At 40.8% G+C, this 22,371-nt stretch overlaps 3 protein-coding genes across 4 annotated transcripts; all 3 read right to left on the bottom strand.

Moving 5' to 3' along the window:
- Positions 1-572: 572 nt before the first annotated feature.
- eif2s2 (eukaryotic translation initiation factor 2, subunit 2 beta) lies at positions 573-5,846 on the bottom strand. Its single transcript, XM_037105356.1, has 9 exons — positions 5,689-5,846; positions 3,766-3,952; positions 3,540-3,640; positions 3,208-3,337; positions 3,010-3,110; positions 2,526-2,674; positions 2,370-2,426; positions 2,138-2,223; positions 573-2,012 (listed from the first exon to the last, which is right to left on the bottom strand). Exons 1-9 carry the CDS (start codon positions 5,701-5,703, stop codon positions 1,837-1,839), a joined length of 1,002 nt encoding a protein of 333 aa, XP_036961251.1. The 5' UTR covers positions 5,704-5,846; the 3' UTR covers positions 573-1,836.
- Positions 5,847-6,727: 881 nt separating this feature from the next.
- Positions 6,728-12,441, bottom strand: LOC119022186 (charged multivesicular body protein 4b). Its single transcript, XM_037102783.1, has 5 exons — positions 12,105-12,441; positions 9,970-10,147; positions 9,405-9,519; positions 8,579-8,705; positions 6,728-7,869 (listed from the first exon to the last, which is right to left on the bottom strand). Exons 1-5 carry the CDS (start codon positions 12,286-12,288, stop codon positions 7,805-7,807), a joined length of 669 nt encoding a protein of 222 aa, XP_036958678.1. The 5' UTR covers positions 12,289-12,441; the 3' UTR covers positions 6,728-7,804.
- Positions 12,442-14,441: 2,000 nt separating this feature from the next.
- On the bottom strand, positions 14,442-21,795 carry LOC119022185 (vesicle-associated membrane protein-associated protein B/C-like). Of its 2 annotated transcripts, none has more exons than XM_037102782.1 (6): positions 21,445-21,795; positions 19,994-20,146; positions 18,863-18,966; positions 18,381-18,461; positions 17,777-17,908; positions 14,442-16,588 (listed from the first exon to the last, which is right to left on the bottom strand). In XM_037102782.1, exons 1-6 carry the CDS (start codon positions 21,500-21,502, stop codon positions 16,424-16,426), a joined length of 693 nt encoding a protein of 230 aa, XP_036958677.1. In that variant the 5' UTR covers positions 21,503-21,795; the 3' UTR covers positions 14,442-16,423. The 2 variants fall into 2 exon arrangements, with proteins under 2 accessions (XP_036958677.1, XP_036958676.1); XM_037102781.1 differs by having other exon boundaries at positions 17,777-17,959; positions 21,445-21,792.
- Positions 21,796-22,371: the final 576 nt, after the last annotated feature.

Here is a 22,371-nt window from a genome sequence, read left to right as displayed (position 1 = left end):
TGTTTATTCAGTTATTAATAGAATAAAATACTATTGCATCATGACTTCATTAATATTGAAGAATAGTCAAATTCTGAGTTTTCCTCTCCAAAACTACATACAGTCCCTTTAAGTTGACCTGGCAAACTAGTAGTCTTAGTGTAATTATAATTTATGGTACTGGTCCCTTGCATGTAAAGTTTCATGCAGCATAGTATCAAATATACCTGTCAGATAGGGAGAATCATACATTTAGCCCGTCTAAAATGAGGACAGTAGTCACACAAAATCAAATTAGTTATTAGTACAGTATTTATGAATGCACCAACAGCCTCTACAATGTATACGGATTTAGTAATGTATTTAAATTAGAAATGTAATAATAAATTACATGTTTTTGATAGGTATTGTAGGAGGCTCATAAGATCAATTGGTTATAGGAATGCATTACCTGCTACCTAATTTAACACTTGAAAAAAAACACCCTTTGGCCTACAGAAGTAGCACCAACAAGGGGCATAATAATTCTTTTTTCTTATTTTATTATCTTTAGTCACATTTCTGTATTTCCGTAAGGACAGAGAGATCAGTACTGGAGAGAGAGAGTAGAATATTTTATTTTTGTAAAAACCAGGTTTTAAAATGATTCAAGCCAGACCTTCTTATCCACATCCTTCTCTAACAATAACAGAACCAATACCATACATCCAGTATCATTGGACTGTAACTTGAGGTGGTTGTATCTTGACTCACACTTGAAAATAATGACCTGTTAGAGGACACTGATCTGAGGTGCCTGCTCAGAAGCTGCTGTAAGGGGGTAGCATTTGGTTGGGTCAAGGAGGACTGGCATTAGCTCAAGAAACCTGTTCTTCTTGACAAAATGAACTTTATTAATTTTCAAACCCTTCTAATCAAATCTCAAACATGTTGATCTCAACTTCAGAAGTCAAAAGGAAGAAACAGTGAAGTACACAGTTGCTCATCAATGCCACAAAAGCACTCACAAACACACTGTATAATTTCTATGTCCGTCTCACACGCAACCTCGCTATCAAAGTCTTCAGTGAGAGGATGCGCTCCTCTTTATCAAACTCTACTTGTTTGACTTTGTGGTCGTCTCCTGCTATAAAATGGTCAAAAGGAGGTGTGTTAGGAGCTCTCCAGAGGCTAGTTTGTGACATATCATCCTGTATGTACTCTGGGTCTGTGACTTGATTGATTTTTATCTTTGATGAGCTAGGGTAGAAAATTCTGAGCTGGCAGTTTTATGATTAGGGCCAGGCCAGAAAGAGGAACGCAGCCTATGTGGAACTCAGGAATAAAGTGGTGAGCACATGAGCCACACGGCTACACTTACCAGAGCAACTAAGGTCTGTTAATGTAGATCAACTTAGCTTAGCTACAATTTGGCTGGTTGTATGGAGAAATGTATTCCGCATCTGAAGAAATATTCATGTAAAGTGGGAGAAGAATGGATGAGGAAGGGTTCAAGCCATATTCAATTTTCTTGCAGAATTCAAGAATCACAGCAAATGGAGAAAGAAAAAAAAAAAAAAAAAACCTAGGGGGGCGGAGGATTCATCAGCCAGACTAGAATTCAAATGCATCCAATGGTGTATGTGGTATACATCATCTGCTTACGGTGCCTGAACCCCGTCCATCATCTTTAGATACTCTCTCACTCCCTGCCCGGTCAGGCCACGACACAACTAAACAACAGCCAAACCCTCCCACAGTTCGATTCAGAGAGTCCTTTTAGCGAATCAAAGGGGGCGTCCGACCCCCAGCCCCGGCCCTTCTGAGGGGGGAAAAGGGAAGGCCGAGAGAGGAGGGGGAGCCCAGTTACGGTGGTCTTTAGTTGGCTTTGGCGCGGAGCTGCGCCCTCTTGCCCGTCACAGCCTGGAATCCGGTCTTGATGCTGGCGACGGAGCAGCGGGAGTGGCACGTTTCGCACTGCAGGAAATAGAGGCGAGTGTCCTTCTGCAGGATGGTTTCTGGGGAGCGGCAGGTGTGACACGTCACGTATTCCTCTGCAGGGGTGAGAGGATGGTTACTTACACTGCAGTACACACAGGAGCTCACTGTGCATTCATTTGAAAAAAGCCAAACCAGATTCATGTTTACGACAATAAAAACAAGTTCAATTGCCACTTACTGATATATCTTCTCAACACATTTTCTATCTGTTTCTGTTGAAATCTGCCTTTGATCACAAGCTGGTTATTTCCGTCTATAGAACCACTGTTGGCAGAAAAAAAAGGCACAAATCAAAAACTTAAACTTCCACGGTAGTACACACAAAACTGTTTCATTGCATTTGAGAACTAGGGCCTAAAAATGACAAACTTCATTTCCTGTACATTCATGACTATTTCATATGGACGTACCTTGTTCCCAACTCAGCCAACAGGAAAGCAAGCAGATGTTTAGGCTGACGATGCAACCTGCGATGAAACACACGAAAAGGTCAGTTTGAACGCGACACTTTAGGCGAATATCAAATAACAGCGGCGGCGAGAGGGCTCGGCGCGAACAGGGCTCACAGTTTGCAGATGTCTGTGAAGTTGACAAAGGAGGTTTTCTTGGTTCCCACTCGGACCACCTGAGGAGGCTTCATCACGAACTTCCTCTTCTCTCCGGCCACCATGTCCGGGTTCTTCTCTCTCATGATGTTGAAGACTCGGTTGAGCAGCTGAGACAGAGGCCGTGCAAAAAAGTTACACAAACTTTAAGATGGCAAATGTGAATATACACAAGTAGAGGAAGGTGCTGATATTTCAGTATATAAGAACGGGACATTCAGAGTCTTTGTTATCTCAAAACAAATAGTGATCGAACAACATGGGAAAAAAAAAAAAAAAAAATCATACTGATGGGATTTCCTAACTCCTATCATTCTTTGTCTTACTTCAGTTTGATAGATTATTGATGGACTACATCGGATGTGAACACCAAGTATAATGTTGCCCTGAAGTCAGTGGGTTGTCTGTTAATGGCTGAGTCTTGGGTGTGTCTGTACTGTCCTACCTCATCATAAGTGTAGTCTCTTTCTGAGTCGGCCCAGGCCGGTCCTGTGGAGGAGCTGAATGAGATTCCGTCATTGTTCTTCCCCTCATCGTCCTCGAGCGCTGCAAACACATCACACACACACACACACACGTTATTACACACTAGCATCTTCCTTTAATTCTCCACTTTAATAAAAACCAAGGGACTTATTCTTACTGTCATCCTTCTCCAGCGGCTCTCCCTCATCAAAGTCCACTTTCTTTGACTTCTTCTTTTTGGTGGGAAGCATCAGGTCCAGGTTGTCCTCCTCCAGCACTTCTGGCTGCTCTCCTTCAATTTTCAGCTCCTGATTTGGAACGACGAGATGTGAAATTCAGCGAGACCACGAGCAATGTGAGTGCGAACGTAGTTAAGAAAAGAAAAGGATGTGAAAGCAACGGCAGAACAAGAACAAGATATTCTGATGTAAAATTACGGTACCAGACAGAAACACACAGACCAAATGTTACAGGAAAGACTAAACTGGTTGAAGTTTCGCAGTGACTGACCTTTAATCCCTCCTCGACATCGTTATCGAATACCTTCTTGGGTTTCTTCTTCTTCTTCTTCTGGTTGAAGAAGTTCAGGTCGTTCAAATCATCGGATGGCTCTAGAGACGTTAAAAAAATAAATAAATAAATAAAGCTTAGTTCCAGCTAAATGCAAGCAGGTAGTTAAATGTGTGGTATAGAAGTATATAAAGTGCGAGCATCTCTATTTCAGTTCTTCTTTCACCTTTCTTCCTGCCATCATCATCATCCAGATCCATCTCCTTGTCGTCTCCCGCCTCGGGCTCTGCCTCCTTCGCCTCCACCTCTTTAGCCTCTTCTCCTCCCACTCCCTCTCCTCCTTCCTCATCCAGCATGAAGGGCTGCTTCTTCTTCTTCTTCTTCTTCTTGGTCATGTTGGGATCGAAAATCATCTGAAGGGTAGAGAAAAGGAGGATCAATGAGGGAAAGCTTCATTTCAAAACTGGTGACAAGACTACGAAATGATGGCCAAAATATGTCTACTGTCACAAGTTTGTAATCATTTCCAAGTGAGAACTTATTTTTGGTTCAGTAACTTCTGCTGACTATCTTATCTTTTCCAAACCTCTGTGATCATGCATGTTTTGGCAGGTGGTCAGTGTATGAAAACCCAGGTTTTCTGAAAATGTCTTCCAATCAGTTATATCCACTGGGTCAACTATTGCTCATTTTCAGCGTGCGTCACTGTGATCATTTAACAGTTACGGAGCGTTGTGCTCTTATAAACAGAAACACCGAATGAGGCAAACAGGAAGGAAAGCTCCTCTATTGATTCAGTTATTTTCATACATCACGTCACATAAGAGTGCATTATCACTCTTTGGCCATGGCCACCCGCCTGCAGTCAAGTTCGTTCCACAAATGAAAGTCAACTGGTATACGAAACAAATGAAACCTAAGCCATTGTTGCTATGGCGTCCTGCATTTATACTTATTTTGCACCCTGAGTTAAAACAGTGACTGTCAACTGTCATGGATATTTAATCTCAGTTAGTGTCTTGTCTAGCGAAAATCCTGTAGCTCACCATTTGTAAGATGAAACTGGGTGTCATTAGATTACAGACTGTCAGGAAGAACAAGCAATCAGCACATGTCGACCTGAACTCTGGACATTTTCACTGTTTTTGGTCACCATATGAAAGTAAGTGATTGAACAGGAAACTAACGGATAAATACAGACATTTGGGAAATAAGTTTCAGTCTCACAACAGACACCTGCCAGTCACTTAGAAAGAGGCACTTTGTGTAACAACAATGGTGTACATCGATGTATGTGGTCAATATCGATATTGTGACATGACACTTGTCACTTTTGATCTTCTTATGCAATACTGTGACACTCATCCTCCTCTTTAAGATTTTTGTCACCTGGGAGAACTGATGCAATTTTGAGAAATCGCCTGACTGTTGACTCACAGTTGAATGAAAAACTGTGAATGTCCCTTCCTCGTCTATTATCGTGCCCATAGGAACAACTGATGAGATTCAGACTATCAAAAAAAAAAACAGTTTTGTTTTTTTAAACACCAAAGGACAAGCCAAATTGTCCTTGCGAACACAGAATTGCAGCGCTACACTGAATTTAAACTGTTACAAATACAAATACAATTTAGATATGTGTATTTTAAATACGTTCACCAACATAATTCAGGTGTTATTTCTGTCATGACTCTCACCATGTGAAGTCTGCAGTCTGTCTAAGCTAAACAAAGCTAATGTTAAACCTTGATAGCTTGTTGTCTCTGGTACAGAGAGCTAGCTAGCCGTTAGCGCCGCAGCTAACTAAACGGCCAGCTAACGCCAGCTGCCCAACTGCATCCTTCCTTTCGTGTTATCCAGCAGTTTTGACAGGGCGGATGGATAAACCAATGTGAGTATTAACCAACTGTGCGACGTGATAGATCGTTATTAAACGCTGTACTGAATATTATCTAATCATTTTGGCCGGTCGGGCCGTTGTTAGCCTTGCTGCAGCCATGTGAGAGATGGTGCCGACAGGGAGGGGAGCAGCAGTGCCGAGGCCTAAAGTCATCCTCAGCACCGATCTGATCCGATAATTCACCTTATTTCTCCTAACAAGCCCAAACACCAACGCGGGCCGAACAGCGGATGACTCGAGGTGACTTACCTCGTCTCCTGACATGTTTGCGGGCTGAAAGGTGACTGAAATCTGGCTACTTTTTCTCCCTCGTTCAGTCTCACACTGCTGCGCTGAAAATGTCTTGCATCAGCGTTAACTCCGCAGTACGCAAGCGTCAAGTCGCCAGATCGGGACGTCATTACTTTGCGACGGCGCACTGCAGTTTAGAAGTGTTCAAGAGCGAGAGTGGACGACCATACCTGTTGCCAAATATGTACATTATGAGGTTGTAGAGGTAAATTTGATGTGTTTCATAATGGTCCTGACAGACAAACAGGCCAATTAACAGTCTATGTGTAATATTATGTAAGTACATGCTAGCTGAAAAGTCAAAAGTAATCATTTTGCTCTTCTCATAGTACATCTCCCTAATTTAAAACCCAATTCATACCATTTTGAGCCTACCTGTCAGAGGTATCAACACACCGGTTTCCATGTACAGTACATACACACCTGGATACATTAGTGTAAAGATGGTCACTGTTGTCTGCAACAGGCTCCTCATATGAATTATTAATGCATCTCATTACTTACATTTTCATTCGTCAGTGAATTTAGAACGTATAAGTGAATTATATTTTCAGATTTATCAGAAAATGCTTGTGTCCAAAAAGTTTGACTCTCAGTGAAGAGAGTCAAACTTTCTGTCTTTGTGTTAAGTTACATACAAGACCCTGCCTATTAATTAATACAATAAAGGTGCATAATACTAGCCTTGACTAAAATGTATGGCACTATGAGTACACCGTTATCACACAATGATGTGAAAAGATAAAGCTTCCACTACAATAAAAGAATTGAAAACTTTTAATGATTTTGCAAATAATGTTCTCATCTGGATAAATAAAACATAGAAATGCAAACATGCTTGTCCATCCGTCCATGTGTTATGTTTTTTTGTCCTATGTAAAAAAAATGTACATCCCGACTTTGAAAAACTAAATGAATGACCTCTTTAAACTCCAAAACGCTGATGTTGTAGATTGACTATGATCTAATCTTTTATAAACCACCAGCTCCTTCAAGATGCAGTTAATAAGGTGTGACAATAGTTTATTATCATTATTATTATTATTATTTTTTAAACATTATACAATCTGAAACAAAAAAAACCCTTATGGGAGACAGACCAGGATGAAAGTGTTTCCGTTTAACATCTCTCTTCTAGCCGTGCGTTGTGATCTGTATTGTCAGTTTCCCACTGTTGCATGCTTCACACAACCTTGACAGAACCTCTCAGTGATGGCAGAAATACAGTATATAAAAAGAGACACATTTGGGATATTTACATCAAATAACAAGGACCACTGTTGAGAATGCCTTTGCGGGAGGGAGAAGTCGCTGAAATGGCGACGGGGGGGGGAGACAAAGCACGCAGCCTGAAACAAAAGAACAGGTTCGAACTCTGGCAAACATACAGCTTGTAGCTTCTTCACCCAGCTCATGCTCAGCTGTTCTCTTTTTTTCAAGAGCAGTTAACGAAAAACAGAGCAAAAGACTGTTATTTTTGTCAAGGAGAGAAAAAAAACAAAAAAAACAAGGAACAAAACATCCAGCGAGTTTAACGCCACAAATACAGGTAAATATGTGAGTCAGAAAAAACATATCTTTGAGGATTAAGCTAGCATAAAAATTCTTCTGCCGTCCAGTGACATTCACAACGCCACGCAACCCTTAACACCAATCCGACTCCTCTTACTACACCACGGAGCTCAAATCCTCTAATTCAATATGAACTCTGCGGGCTCTGAAATAGTCCTGTGCAGCACAGGGACCGAGAAGTGCTAGTATAGTATTAAAAATCAAGGTTAAATGTATTAGGTGACATTGCCAAGGTACAGCGATAGCCTCAAAATAAAAGCCCCTGACCGGCTCGTTTTGCCAAGCACCCAGGGGGGTCTGTATTTAGGGAGGGGTCTGGAAAAGAAAGATTACAGCATTTTTGCTTTTTTGTAGTGTTACATAAAGTCGACAGTCAGCTCTCCTCAGACATACAAAAACACTCATAACATCCAACATAACAACATCTTATCAGTCCATTCATTCCCCTGTTGCTCCTTCCTCTTCCCTCTCTGATGCAGGTATGATGTGGCGCCCGCTGCGTTTACATGGCTTCCATCGCCCAGCGCTGCAGATCCTCCATGTCGTCCTCGTCCTCCTCTTTCTTGGCTTTTAGGGGCGAAAAGACAGAATTGAATGCTGTGAGAGGAGTGCAGGAACTGGTGCGGTTAAGTTTAGCTCATCTCAGCTGGTTTCAAGACAATCTTGAACAGGGCTACAATGATTATTTTCATTGTTGATTATTCTCTTAATCAGTTAGTTGGTATAAAATGTCATGTTTTGTCCACAACCAATAATATTCAATTTACTGTCATAAGGGAGTAATGAAACCAAAAAAAATTTACATTTCATTAGCTGCAATTAGATCGTTAGATCGTTAAATCGTTTTCTTTTTAAAATTACTTCAACTGATTGAAGTTTGAAATTATACAAATAACTGCAGATTCATTTAATAGCTGACAAATTGATTAATGCTTCATTTGCAGCTCTAAACTTGAACCAGGATCAGAACCCGGGATCTCCAGTGTGAATAAACTTGTACTATAATCCACTTTTTGGAAACATGTGTTTTTGTTTATTGGGAGAGGGTTAGATGGAAAGATTTTGACAATTTCTTGGCCTTGATCAATTACTTCCTTGAGCCTCACCTGGTTACCTGGACACAGTACAGAGCCAAGACACATGAAGACACATAACCCAGCTGTAAAAGTCTTGTCATCTTACTCTCTTCCAGAAAGCAGATATCTCCAAAAATACCAAACTCAAAAACAAAGACTGCTGCAGTGAGGTTAGCAGAATAGTTGTGTCAGGTTCTTACCAGGTCTGGAAGGTAATGAAGTTGAAGGCACGTTGGGGAGGGGGACGTTCTCTGTGCCCCCGATCTCCAGCAGGTTTTTGTCCAGCTCCTCCTGTTCCAACTCATCCAGCTCTGCCAGCAGCTCATCCTGAGAAAGACGGGAATCAACACTGAAGTTTAGGATAAACACAAACTGATTCATGCAACAATAACAGATACTGATCCCAATAAAACAACGTTATCTTTATTTATATATTTTTAAAAAGAACGGTACAACCTGTTTCTAATCAGGTCTCGCAGAAAGTTGAATTAAAATACTCCAAGTCAGTTGACTGAGAATTTGAGAAAGACTATTCATTCTTCTTGCCATATTATCCCAGGATGACCGAAAACCATCAGTTGTGGCGAAGCTGGTCCATGAATAAGACAATTCAAAAATAAGGCTGATTCATGAGCCTTCATGCCAGAGTAATGACTCAAGAAAACACAAACTGTGGTTAGTCTGGGTAGCATCAAGGATGATGCTGACCTGTGTTTGACTGGGTTATCCTGGTGTTATCCTCAGTCTATCATCCATTACTGTGTGTTAAACACAGAAAACAAAGACATATGCTTGGCTGACGACCAACAACATTCCTGATTCAGGATGTGTAAAAGGTCTGTAATGTCAGATTAGCCTGAAATAATATTTATAAACAGTAAATCTATAAATAAATCAGGTACTAGCAGATATTTAGCTATCTGCTTCAAAGCAGGAATTCAGTTCTGAATCAGATTTTGTATTTGGAAGACAACCACAAAGAAACCTCACTGATGTAAAAACAGGCGCATCAAAAGCACCACTCACCTCATCAAACTCTTCTCCGAAGCCGACAGGTTTAGAGATGGCGTCGGAGATTTCCTGGGCCAGCTCCTGCTGCTCTGTAATGTCCTGCATCAGGTCGTCCACCTTGTCAATGTCCCTGAAACAACAAGCAGGAGGAGAGGATTCATGTGTGAATGAAACCAAGCCACACACACACACACACACACACACACAATGATAAAAGTGAGTAGCAAGAGTGATGCATGAGGCATGCAGCAATGCAAAACCCCCTCATGTGTGCAACTACTGATGTTGTGAGGATTAAGTTTGATGTATTTTAGCAGGTAAATCGTACTAAATATCTTTCATGTTAATTTCAAGTCATTTGAGTCTGTCAGTGATGAGTGTGGATTATTGAGGTGTAACTGGGTCAAATCCTTTGTATTTTGTCATGAGCATAATACTGATTAAGAACAGACTTTCATTCTCTTTGTCATCAAATGTTGCCAATTAAGGCGCAGCAGGCTACAAACATGTATAAACATCTATAATCATCAATCAATCGAATTGTAAAGAGCTCAATCGGTGGATGGGTGCAGGCTCTTACATGTTTTCATGGGCAGACTTCATGGCCTTGGCAGCGAAGCCCATGTTCTTGAGCACTTCAGTGTTGGTGTTGGCGTTCTCCAAAGCCTCTCTCTGGAACTCGATGGTCGACAGTGTGCCATCAATCTGAGCGAGCTGCTTCTCATACCGCTTCTTTCTTTTCAAAGCCTGCAGAGCCGCTGAGGAGAGAACGACAATGGGAAGGAGTCAGTAAAGATCGAAAGATCTCTCATAAATAGACATTAGAAATGTGATTAAGTGAAAATAAAGTAAAGCTGTGAATCAAGGGGATTATTTAGTCCTTAAACAGGCATGAGAGCCTCAACATGTAGTAAATCAATAAGAACAATTACATATAGTGCGTGACGGAAACTTGGATGACAAGATGGAAAAACTGGAAAGAAGAAACGAATCAGCCACTGTGGTCACATGACCAGTCATTAAGTCACACCTAATAGGCTGTTGGAAACAACCAGAGAGTGTGGTGCTGGGTTGACTCACTCTGACAATCTTTGTGGAGTCGGAAGAGTAAAAATGAGTTGAAGGGCAAGGTACAAAAAGAAGTCCAGCCAAGTATCAATCTTCACATAACTGACAACCTGCAGTATAAAGCGGGTCAGGGGCAAAAATTTTATTTTACTGACACAAACAATTTATTTGTCAGACTGTCCCTCAGTCCAACACTGTAGTCGAGAGCAGCAGATCTCAACAGCTGCTGGTCAGGTTGGGGTAAAATTTGTTCTAAATATTTGTGCCTCCTGGAAGATGACTGCTTGTATTTACCCTCAGACATCATTTTCATGCATGGCAATGTGTCTTCAAAACTACTGCGCAGACTTCCAGATTATACAGTGTGGATAATCAGGGTCCTGTGGTAGGATATATCCATCATTTTTGATGACCTCCTTGTATTCTATTCTAGCTGTGTCATCATCCAAAAAAAGCCCACTCTCACACAAGCAATAATCACGATAAGATTCAAAAGTCAACCCACCAGGGGAGGACAAAACACTTTCATTTGCCACATCCCATTCTCTATTGTGAAACTTTGCCCACAAAATTCCAAATTTCATGTCTTAATCAGACCTGTAACTTACATTGCATGTGATGGTGTTATAATAGAGTCTAGTCTAGTTAACACAGTATTACAGTAATATCATGGGTGATTAACAAACGAAACTTATGGGTCATTGTATTCGTTCTTCTGCATTTTTCACTTGTACAGTAATCTATCAGCTGCTGGGGGAGCTGCTCCAGGTCAGTAGGTTTCTGCACTGACCAAGGTGCAAACACTCCCACCTCTCTGTCCACCTCAGAGGGGTCAATTAAACATCTGCCACTCCAGTGATCAACCCTTGTCCTGCCACACTGAGCTGATATCTTTATTGCCAAGTATGTGTGCAGTTGTACATGTAACTGTGGCTGTACGGCCTGCCACACCTTTAACTATAGGGGTTTTCACACTACATATTCTTAGCCCAGAGATATCCTTAGCTCATTCTCACACACAGTTTGTTAACCCAGAGGTGACCCCAGCCCAGGGCTGTGGGATTCACACTGGACTTCTACTAGCCCCGAGAATGATGTGCGGTTATTCTGTTTGCTTGAGCCCAGTTTCCCACTGGCACCTTTTAGCTCTGTGTAGTTGATTTTAAGGGAATAAGCCCACATTCAAGGTTAACCCTGCTCCAGATCGGGGCCAGCAAGCCCTAAGCTCCAGTCGGGGTTAGCACACTTCAGAATGGGTCAGAACTGGGCCAGCATGAACGATTTCTTTTTGCCTAGAGCTAACAGCCTCCTTAGCACGGGGCTAAAATATAGTGTGAAAACCAGCTTTTAATCGTTTAATATTTAAACTGATCAATCAGACGGAAAGTGGTTCACCAGATATATGTTTGGCAATAGGCAAGGCTAGCCTTTGGCCAACATGTGGATGTCACACACAGTCGACTAGACGTTGACTGATCTCGGGTGGCACCATAACGACGCTAATATTAGGTGAGGGTGTCAACTGTTTGACAGCTCGGGAAAGTTAGCCAACTTAGCTAACATGCTAACACTTAGCTTAGGCTCACTGACCAGGCAATATGACGATAAAGAGATGAAATTGTGTAAAAGTAGGCCCCAGTATCTCACCTCTCTTGTTTTTCGTCCCGTTTTTCTTGGCAATTTGCAGCTCCTGTTCGATCTTTTTCTCTAGAAATTCCTGTTTCTTCGTTAGCATCTCCTCCGTCTCTCGGAGTTTCTGGATCGCCTCCTGTGGGCTCGGTCCCTTTCCCCCTTTTCCTCCTCCTCCAAATATCTTACCTAACAACGACATATCTGGGGTGCTACAATACAGTAATTATATACAAAAAAATAAAACAAATCAGCGAAATGCCCGAGGAAATCACGCTTAGCTACCTCGCTGCTAGGCTACACTGACACTTCGCCCTAGCCTGGAACCTGGAAGGATTGTTGATGTTTCTCTACTTCCTGGATAAGGCCCAATGACGTCATACTGACAGATAAGGGGTGGGCGTTGCTTGTCGGAGCTCTGTCTCCATCTGCTGGACGACTGCAGTACTGAAAATAAGTGCGACGTACCCTTGGACCTATTTTACTTTATCCCAACCCCTTATTATCTCAAGAGCCTGGTGAGCCAATTTAAGTTTATACCTTTTAATAATAAACCTGAATATGTATTTACTTGTTATTTAACAACATCAGGTTGCTAAATCTTAAAGATTTTAGAGTTAGAGCTCTATAGCTACAGTTCTGTTGACGTGCGGGAGAGTCATGGGTGTAGAGTGTGAACAGGAGGGGCCCAGCACACAGGCCTTGGGAGCTCCAATCAGCTTTATGGGTGAGATTGTATTAAATGCTGGTCTATATATATATATATATATATATATATATATATATATATATATATATATATATATATATATATATATATATATATATATGATGTATGTATCATGTACATTATATTTATTGGCTATGTACACATATATGTTTGTGTATTTGTATATGACTGTATGTATGTATATATGTGTATATAGGTGTTGCATTCTAATTTTGCCTCCTGTATAGTATATCCAATTGTATACAGTTATATGGGAGCGTACAACGCTACACAGCTTCAGGAATGGAAGTAAACTGATTGTGATTAATTACTGGGTTGTGGAGAAGAATATAATTATATACTTCTACTCCTTTTCAGGCATTCTGATGCTTGTTTATGGAATATACATTGTAACATATTTTTCATTTTATTATGCTTATTTGTTGAACTAATTTAACTTTTTGTTTTGTTTAGACATGTCTGAAATACATTTGCATTCATTCATTCATTCATTCATTCATTCATTCATTCGTGCTGAGCTGAAATCAATGAACAGCACACTAACGTAGCTGTTCTTCTTCTCTAGGTGTGTGAAGACTGAGTGGAGGGTGGTGGATTTGGCATCCTCGATGGACCTGCTGGTTCTGAAAGCATACTGGTGAGGGTCCAGGCTGGTGGGGATGTTGTCTTTTAATGTCCTGGAGAACCAGTTTCTCAAAGCACTTCATCAGGTTCATTAACCAACTCTTAACTTCTTACTATATAGCTCCTTTGCCTCTGTCAAGAGCTTCTCATTAAGTATGTGGGTCTTTTGCGTGTACTTTAAACATTGATGAACGACAGCTGGTAGGCTGTCTTGCTGTCCTGAGAATGCTCCACAATTCCCATTCCATATAATGATCAATGAGCATCCATGTAAAATTAAAGACGAACGTTTATAATTCATTTATAAATGTATAATCTCTAAACTGTATGCAATATCACAAATCTGGAATTAGTCCAATAATGCTACATGTTGATTTCTCAATGTTTAGTGGGAGCAGCGAATAAACAGATGGTGGGACTAATAGTGGGAGATCTCCTCAAGCTCAAAAAGGTAGAGCTTATATGGATACATTATAGCCACAATGTAGAGTTTGTTGTCATCTGGACAATCTGTGTCATTACCTATAAAGATTTGAACAATGCTGTTGAATGTTTTGTGGGAGAAATATTGTGTTCCAGAACATGTCAGGAAGGGTTTTGAATGGGTACTGCATTAATTTAGAAAAGCGGGTACAACGTTGGGTGACTTGTTACAGAATGATTTAGAGGGTTGTATTCTGTATCCTTTGCTGCCCAGTGTGGGTCATACTCCAAAAACACTGGGTCCCACAATTCCCACGATGCAACAAATATGGTCCTTCCTTTAGTTAGACCCTCCCTGCCTGGTAAATGACCATATCTTCACCACAAATATCACTCAGCTCTGCTTGTGAAGAGTGAGCCGTTCTTTAAGAGGAAAATCAGTAGAATGCTGCTTTAATCCACACAGAGCACTTTTCTTTGTATTTGTGGCCGTACACACACAGCCACAATCTCTTTTCAAAGACCCGGTATTTAAACTAAATGAGAAAAAAAAGTACTTTTCACAGAAGCAGACAGTCGGGGGTTTATGTATTTTAATCTTATGATGCTACATGATCCATGGTGGTTGTTCAATTATTTTCTTCCTTTACTACAGTATGTTAATAACTTTGCCAGTCTTTTTATTTTTATGTACATACAAAAGAGTATCCAATTACTGTGTGATTACATTGTTGTGTGACTGTTTCTTTGCATGTGTGGTCTGAAGCGCTGATGCCTTTTTTTTTTAATTCTCCTTTAACGTAGTGTGTATTCACAGGTCAGTCCTCCTCCCAGCCACCCATATTCCCACTTCTCTGCTCCCAGAGCTCCCTTGGGCAAAAAAAAAAAAATACAGATATTTACTCTTCTTTTTTTTTTTTTAAACAACCTGCTTAGATGGTCATGTGATATTCGAGATCACAACAGCTGTGTTGTCCCAGTTATCTCACAACCACCAGAGCCCAACCAGAAACAAAAAAAAAAATTGAAAAAAAGGAAACAAAACACACACAAACTGATAAACCAGACTCAAGATGGTCCCTTTTGAAAAGACAGTAATTCTTTTGTTTCGCTAATATAACTTCAACACTCAAAATAATAATAATCATAATAAATCCAGGTCATTTCATGCAGGCTGCAGAGTGGACATTTGAATATAGTGCATTTGAATATTATAAACAACAGAAGCATCGTGGCTACATGATAATATAAGAAAAAATAAAGCAAACATCTGCTGTAATACACTAGAGGACGCAAATACAATACTCCATGGGCAAAATTAAATCAGTGGCCAAAACTGTTACATACTGTATGTTATATATTTAAAATGTTCATGTTGGTTTTGCATGACAAGTTTACTGCTTGAAGGGGGGAATTCTTTGTCATTTTTTTTGCCTAGCGCCTTATCAACCTGAGGAAGTAATTAAAGGAAGAAAATTAAAGTGTTAACTGGGATATTTTGATAGATTACAGCGTTGTTTGTAAAGTAGATCATTTTGTAGCATAGATTCTTTATCATCTGGATTGGATCTGAATCTGGATTACCCAGTTATAATTTCACTGAAAATTACTGAATTTCTACTGATTCCTTGGTCTGGTCAGCGACCAAATCAGAAAGTTTTTGTCAGATTTTTTTTTTCCAAGCCCCCAGTTTTCTGTTGCCTACAGGATATCTGTTCAGATGACAGTTTTGTTTTCAAACCACCCCTCTTCCTTTGCTCTAAAACAGCCTGTGATTTCACCGTTTGTGGTCTCCTCCACATGAAAACATCCACGCACACTCACATCAGCCCTCCTGCAGGAGGCAAAGTCAAGAAGACACACACACGCACACATGCATGGCTTCTACTGGCTCACTTTTTTTTTCTGTTTTTTTTTTTAAAATCACATACTGTTTAGAAGACGATACATAGAGTTTGAATCTAGATAAAAAGTCTTTCACTGATCACTTGCATTCACCTCTCCAAGCAGATTATCAGTAATAAGTGGAAGAGAGATTTATCAGAAGAGGAGTGTTAGATCTTTCTTATAGACAATGTGAGTGAGGAAACTTGAAGACTTAAGAATCAATAAAGAATCAATGAAAGACTTTAGACATTCAGCCAGTGTGAAGCCACTTCCACACACCACTAACTGATACCTGTGCAAGTTGCGGAAGATCGTTTAGGAAGGAGGGATGGACGGAAATAACAGATCAGAGGTGATTATTTCACGAAGAAAAAAAAAAGAAAAAGGCAAGACCTGTGACAAAAACGCTTGCACTCATGGTTTAACTTGGGATCTCCTTCTTTCGTTTTCTTTTAACACATTAAATTATTTTCCATCCAGACAAACCATCACGATATTGCCTTAAATGTTTAAAAAAAAAGAAAGGAAAAAAAAAGAAAAGAAAAAGAAACAAAGAAAGAGAAATCAACATAAACCTAGAAGACATCCCCGTTGCCGTCACTGACACATGTCCTCCCGAGTACGCCGTCCGTCCGTCCGTCCGTCCGTCACTGTGCTCTATCTGTCTGTGTCTCTACAGGGCCAGCTTGCCAATGATGACTCCAATGACAAAGAAGAGCACGCAGAACGCCAGGACCCTGGTGCTTAGGCCTTCGTCCCTCATGGCCGAGGTTGCCATGGAAGAAGAGTGAGAAGCAGCCATGGAGGTCACCTTTCTCTTCCGCAGCCCGTCATCCTCCTGGCAAGAAGAGACAGGCGTCAGAAACAGTCAAACAGAAACACAGACTTTAGCTTATCACAGGTATTCAGTATCAGTGTACAGGTACAGTACAGAAATGGCCAAAATATGATTGAAGCCATTTAGAAACATCTACATCAAACAGGCAACTTTGTCATCAGAGAAGTAACTTTTCTCCTGAGATATTTGCAGAGCTGAATCAAATTTTTTTCGAAGGATTGACTGTTGCCATGGTAATCAATGTCTATGTCCTTATTTGAATGCTTAAGGGTTTGTTTTTTGTTTTGGGTTTTTTTTCCTGAGAGAGAGGAAGGAGACCTTGCATCAGCTTTGGCAGTGGAAAAAAAGAGCAAGAAATAAAGCTCCTACGCTACGCTGCTACACTAATAGCAAAGTCAAAAATCACCGTGAATATGAGCAAAGTACAGCATATAGCCACAACTCTGTTTCAACAACGAAACATTTTCTAATAATTAAGCCATGGCATATATGTACAGAAACTGGCATTTGACTAACAACAGTGTTAATCCAACAAGTGCATGAACGCAATGAGATAGTGAGGAGCAGTCTGACAGGATGAGCTGTGAGGTGCCAAAATGGTATTCGGACGGCTGTACAAATTTGTTACAGTCGTAACTCTGTCCCCTCAAGGAGACATCACGTTATTTGGTGACTTCGAGCCACTTTTGTCAACAGTCAATAGCTGCTCTCACTGCAGGGAGTTGGCAACGCTGGTTGGTGCAGGGAAGAGGAACTTTGGACTAAAGTTCTGCCAAATGTAAGAAAAGGTTCTACATTTTTAATTGAATCATTAAAACTCGATGAAACTTTGTTCCTGGAATTGTTGATAAATTTGTCATATGTATCACTGAGATCAGTAAATACGACAGATACTTTGATTTTTTATATTTTGAGAGGTACCATGCTGTCAACAGATAAGTACAGCTTTAAACTTTTACCAACTACAGCCTTCCTTTTGAATCATTTATATTTCAGACAATGATTGGGGTGATTTTAGAAAAACATTCATCTATCATTGTATTTCAAACTGAAGAAGCTACATTCAAGAATGAAAGTCTCCAACTACCTGTGTCTTCTTGTGCATGATAGAGGAAGTGCTGCAGCAGAGATATAAAAGCCTGACAGAAAATGCTGCCAAATTCTCTTGATCTGTTTGGTGCGCCTCACCCTGATCTGTTTGTTTTCTTCCCGTAGCCTCTGCACCTCCATCTGCAGCCGCTTGCACTCCTCCATGATCTTCTTCACCTCTCCGTCATCCAGCGAGGCACTGGCTGACTTGGGCAGCACGGAGTGCTCAGTCTTAACAGAGGAGGCAGAGGAAGACACAGTTTTGTTGCTTTCACTCTCATGCTGTGGAGAGAGAATGAGGGTGGGGGAGGGCGGCGGGCCAGAGGAGGGAGGACGGAGATGAAAAGACATGCAGAGACATGGTGGAGAGTGAGATGAAAGTACAAACAAATCATATATGAATAAATAAGCATGTAATGAGTGACATGGTGATGTACTGCTGATGAACAGTAGACTGAGAAAATACTGTGAAAAAGGGAAAAAATAAACTAATGCAACATGCAACGTGAACGTTTCAATGTGATTTAATTAAAGATAAAAAATAACTGCTATACAGTAAGTCTGCATGTACTCAGTCTCGCAAGTGCATGACAACACCTCTAGGTTGGTGGACTTGATGGAGAAGTGTCTAACTTTTGTGCATCTAGACTTGAAGGTTCAGTGTAGCGTAACAGATGCCCATCAACCAAAGTGTTAGACTTACAGTTTTGTCATTTTCTAGAGGCATCTCAAATGCACATCTCAACTTTGAGTCCATCAGCTCTTCAGGCTTTGCCTCCTTCCACTGTAGAAGAGAACATCAAAGAAAGAAAAGAGGAGACAGGAAGACAGACAAGAAAAGAATATTTAGCATCAGTCGGTTTAGTTTACCTGTTGTGCAAATTTGAGTCATAACTTAAAACTAAACACTCAACACGAATGATGTTCTAAATAATATTTTCAGGATTTAGGACATGTATTATAACTGTTTGGCTTTGGCACCATGTTTTACAGTCCAGCACACTGACACAGACGGATGTTAACTGCAATATTCAAGAGTTCAGCTGGAGGTGGTGTAGGTTTGCTACAGTATGTTCAGCAAGAAAAAGTCAGGGTCACACTAATCATATAGTTTAGGGAATATAAAATAAAACCTTGATTATAAAGAATATAATCCTAAATCATATTTTAGGCTCTGGTACTTACAACTCCTTCCATGTCAGTCATGTCGTATGGAGCCAGCATGGACTGCACCATGAATTTGTGTTTACTCTTTTCATTGGGGTCGTAGTCAAAAGGCTGTAACATAACTGTGGACAAAACAATAACAGAATGGAGAGCCAGAAAATTAGGGAAAGACAAACTTCCTGTACTGCCCCATAACAACCATTACACAACCTGCAAATGAAACGATGTCAGTCAGGTTTATGATGGGGGTTACACTGCGCCCTGCTTATGCTTCATTCCTCAAGTAATTGAAACACTTTCAGAGCGCTGAGGTGTTTTTGTCCCGTCATCTTGCTGAGATGTGAAATAAATCACATTGCAACCTTGTAGGGAGACTGCTGGTATATGAGGTAAAATATTACTAAATCCACAAGACATCAATTTCTGTTCATTATAAATACAATAATAAATCATAATAAGAGGGACAATTTCTCTCATTTGATTTACCAACTACATTGTTTCTTTTATTCTCTAATCACGTGGAACAAGACAGCATTGTTTCAGTACTTTTTCATCTTTTTGTGCAGATAAAATTACCCAACACCTGACATGATTTTACAGATACGTGTCCTGATGATTCGCTCAACAATATTTTGAACCTCAATTGGCTGAGTGCTGTATCAGTGCAATGACTGGTGGAACTGAGACTCAAAGATTTATTTTGGTGCTGAAACAGAATACAAGATGGCTTGAAAGTTCAGCCTTTAGAGTTCTATTCCTGGAGTTATATCAATGTAATCATATGAGACTTGATTTTATCTAGGATTTTGATTAAAGCCTGCATTAATGTAAAATGATACATATTCCTGAACTTATTTTAGAGCGGCTGTTGGATGGAATTATCAATAAATGCCTCCTTTTGTTCGGTCTTCACATCCTCAGTTAAAGTGATTTCTTCTCAGCTAGCAAATACTAGAATGAATTTAATCATACTGTCTGAAAGCAATGACAGATCATCACATTATTAAAAGGCAAGAAGTCAAAAACACATATATCTGATAGTTAAGAACACCCAGAGGTCTGAATGAGATGTGATAATCACACTGTGGGTTTCAACTTTCACCCAAGTTTTTACTCATCTTAAAAGGACAATGAAAACTTTGTACCAACCAGAAACATTGACGGAGGCTCCAGCGTCAATGATGCCGCTGTTTGGGCGCACACAGTATCTGCGAGGCGCAGTTGTCTTGACTTTGAAACACACATTTCTATCTGTGGGGTTGGTGAGCTTCAGAGTGGCAGTGACAACATCTGTAAACGGGCCTGAGGACAACACAGAGAAACAGAACGGTGACTTGTGTATATACTTGTGTACAGGTATGTATGTGTGAATGCTTTGGATTCTTAGTTAAGAATTAAAACTAACTGGACAGTTCAACTTGTTTTATAACATTCCTGGAGGGATATATATGTGAGTAGTCTTTGTAAGGTCTCCACGGAGCCTCACATATACAATGCATATTAAACATTTAAACAACAAAAAACAATTCATTGCATATCCATGCCCCGCCCTCAGCAAAAAACTGGATGCAGTATAAAACTTACTAGATGGGCTCTGTGACATTATTGCCAATGTTTTCTTGTTGCTTGTGTAGCATGTAGATCACCTGGACCTCACAGGGCCACCTGACCATACTTAATGACTCCAGTTTGGAAAAATCAAGCATAATAGACAACTGAACCTCGATGTTTGAAATATGTGTTAGACAAACAACCTCACTGCGCTCTCTGCTCTGATAAAACTGTGCATCAGCAACTGAGTGGGTCTATGTATCTTCTCCTGGGTAGTCTTTGCATTTAAAGCCTGCAATAATCTATCAATGAACACCCCACTACTGACTGATCCCAGAACCGTAAGCCATCACTTGATCCATTTCTACAACAGTATCACACCCAAAGCCAATTAGCTCAGAAAATAGTTATTATCCACTAGCTAATGCTGTATTTTCACAATCAGTCAGCCTGAAAATAGAAAAGCTGGAAAGGAATTCAGGTTACTCCGAGTGTAAACGGTAAAGCTCTCGACCAAAGCCTGCTAGCTTATAATATTGTGAAATAAGCATAGTAACAGGGCTAAGCAATGACACCCAGCTCGTGGAAATTGCTAGAATAGTCACTTCTTGGCACCTGGTTGTTAACAACAACATCGAGAGGAAGGTGGTGTGTCAAGTATCAGATCACATCACAGTGTTTCATATGCTGTCAGGGGATAAAAGTCAAAGCAGAGGAGGCAAATGAGTGAATTAGAGAAATGGGACGGCAGGCCTGCTCTGACGCTGCAATGACAGCTAGCCGCTTGACTCGCTAGCTAGTTTAGCTCAATGCTACCTAGCTAACTAGCTAGCATCGTCGCACACAGTGTCGTTTCACCTGTCATCGCCACTGCTGTCGTGAACACAGCGCAAACTACAGCTAGCTGTATCCGTCTTATCTAACACAAGTGACAACAAATGACGACACATTGGTAAACCGGTTAATGCAGAAAATGAAACGCTGGCTATCATTTATGGCTTGTAGGTTAGCTACCTAGCCCCCGGCCCTGCCCTCTGCTTCAGCATTACCTCTGAATTTCAGTTCGTGTTGTGGCTCTAGCACCAGGACTTGTTCCTGTCTGGCCATGTCCCAGGGCTTCTTCCTGTCGTGACGGCGAGGGCGACAATATTTTACCGCAGGTAGCCCGGAGAGGTGAGGCAGCTGGCTCCCGAAGAAACAACCCGGCCGTCCACGGCTTTTTTCTATGGGAGGGAAGGAGGAGGAGGATAATTACAAATGCACCACCACTCGGACTGACTGGCTGACTGACTGCCACCGACAGCTGCTGGAGGCTAACTTGCTAGTGCTAACTGAGCTAGTAGCGAGCGGAGGGAGAGACGGGAAGGCGGAGGGCGACGTCATGAAAGGGGCGGCGCGGCCCCGGGATGTCAGGTGGTTTCCTCCCGACTGTACCAGAGAACCGTCCGTCCTCAGCTTGACTGCTTCATTTTAGAAATGTAAACTGTCACAAAGAATACCCATCTTACTTCAGTTTTAAGAGTGAGGGAACGAAACTTTAAAACTGGATGTCCTGGATGAAATGATGAGAAAGCCTGTAGGACCAGGGCTGTAGACCGTGTTTTAGGAATACTGAGGGAGTATTTTGTCCCCTAAATGCACATCCACAGAAAACTAGAAATGAAGATCACTAACAAGAGGCAGTCAATCTAAACACAAGGAGTCCAAATATGTTGGAATCAGCTACCAAAATAGCCTCTGTAATTTTAAAATTGTTTCCATTTCCCCTTGCAGAGGATGTGATATCAATAGTCCCTCCTCTTCCAGTGGAGCACCATGGGATCTTATTTCAGAAATAATATGTAATTGACAAAAACAAATGGACTTTTAAAGCAATTTGGATTGTGCCATGACTTAAACACATTTTAATTATTTTAAAAGATCCTCAGTCTGTTAAATATGTTCTTGTGCTTGTCAAAGTTCTTGAAAGTTAAAAA

Source organism: Acanthopagrus latus, chromosome 7 (assembly GCF_904848185.1).
Source record: "Acanthopagrus latus isolate v.2019 chromosome 7, fAcaLat1.1, whole genome shotgun sequence".
Taxonomy (NCBI): Eukaryota; Metazoa; Chordata; class Actinopteri; order Spariformes; family Sparidae; genus Acanthopagrus; species Acanthopagrus latus.
Note: the sequence above shows the minus strand (reverse complement) of the source record. Positions and strands in the feature narration are given on the sequence as shown.

Bases quoted from the DNA above. Each gene is read 5' to 3' on its own strand.
- eif2s2 (XM_037105356.1), bottom strand. The intron at 2,427-2,525 runs GTGAGCCCTGTT...GTTTCATCGCAG, and splicing joins TTCACAGACATCTGCAAACT to GTTGCATCGTCAGCCTAAAC. The intron at 2,013-2,137 runs GTAAGTGGCAAT...TCACCCCTGCAG, and splicing joins TGTGTTGAGAAGATATATCA to AGGAATACGTGACGTGTCAC.
- LOC119022186 (XM_037102783.1), bottom strand. From the start codon at position 12,288: ATGTCGTTGTTAGGTAAGATATTTGGAGGAGGAGGAAAAGGGGGAAAG. The intron at 9,520-9,969 runs GTAAGAGCCTGC...TTGTTGTTTCAG, and splicing joins AAGTCTGCCCATGAAAACAT to GGACATTGACAAGGTGGACG. The intron at 7,870-8,578 runs GTAAGAACCTGA...CGCCCCTAAAAG, and splicing joins TTCATTACCTTCCAGACCTG to CCAAGAAAGAGGAGGACGAG.
- LOC119022185 (XM_037102781.1), bottom strand. From the start codon at position 21,502: ATGGCCAGACAGGAACAAGTCCTGGTGCTAGAGCCACAACACGAACTG. The intron at 20,147-21,444 runs GTAATGCTGAAG...TGTTGTCCTCAG, and splicing joins ACACGAACTGAAATTCAGAG to GCCCGTTTACAGATGTTGTC. The intron at 18,967-19,993 runs GTTGGTACAAAG...TTTTGTCCACAG, and splicing joins AGCCTCCGTCAATGTTTCTG to TTATGTTACAGCCTTTTGAC.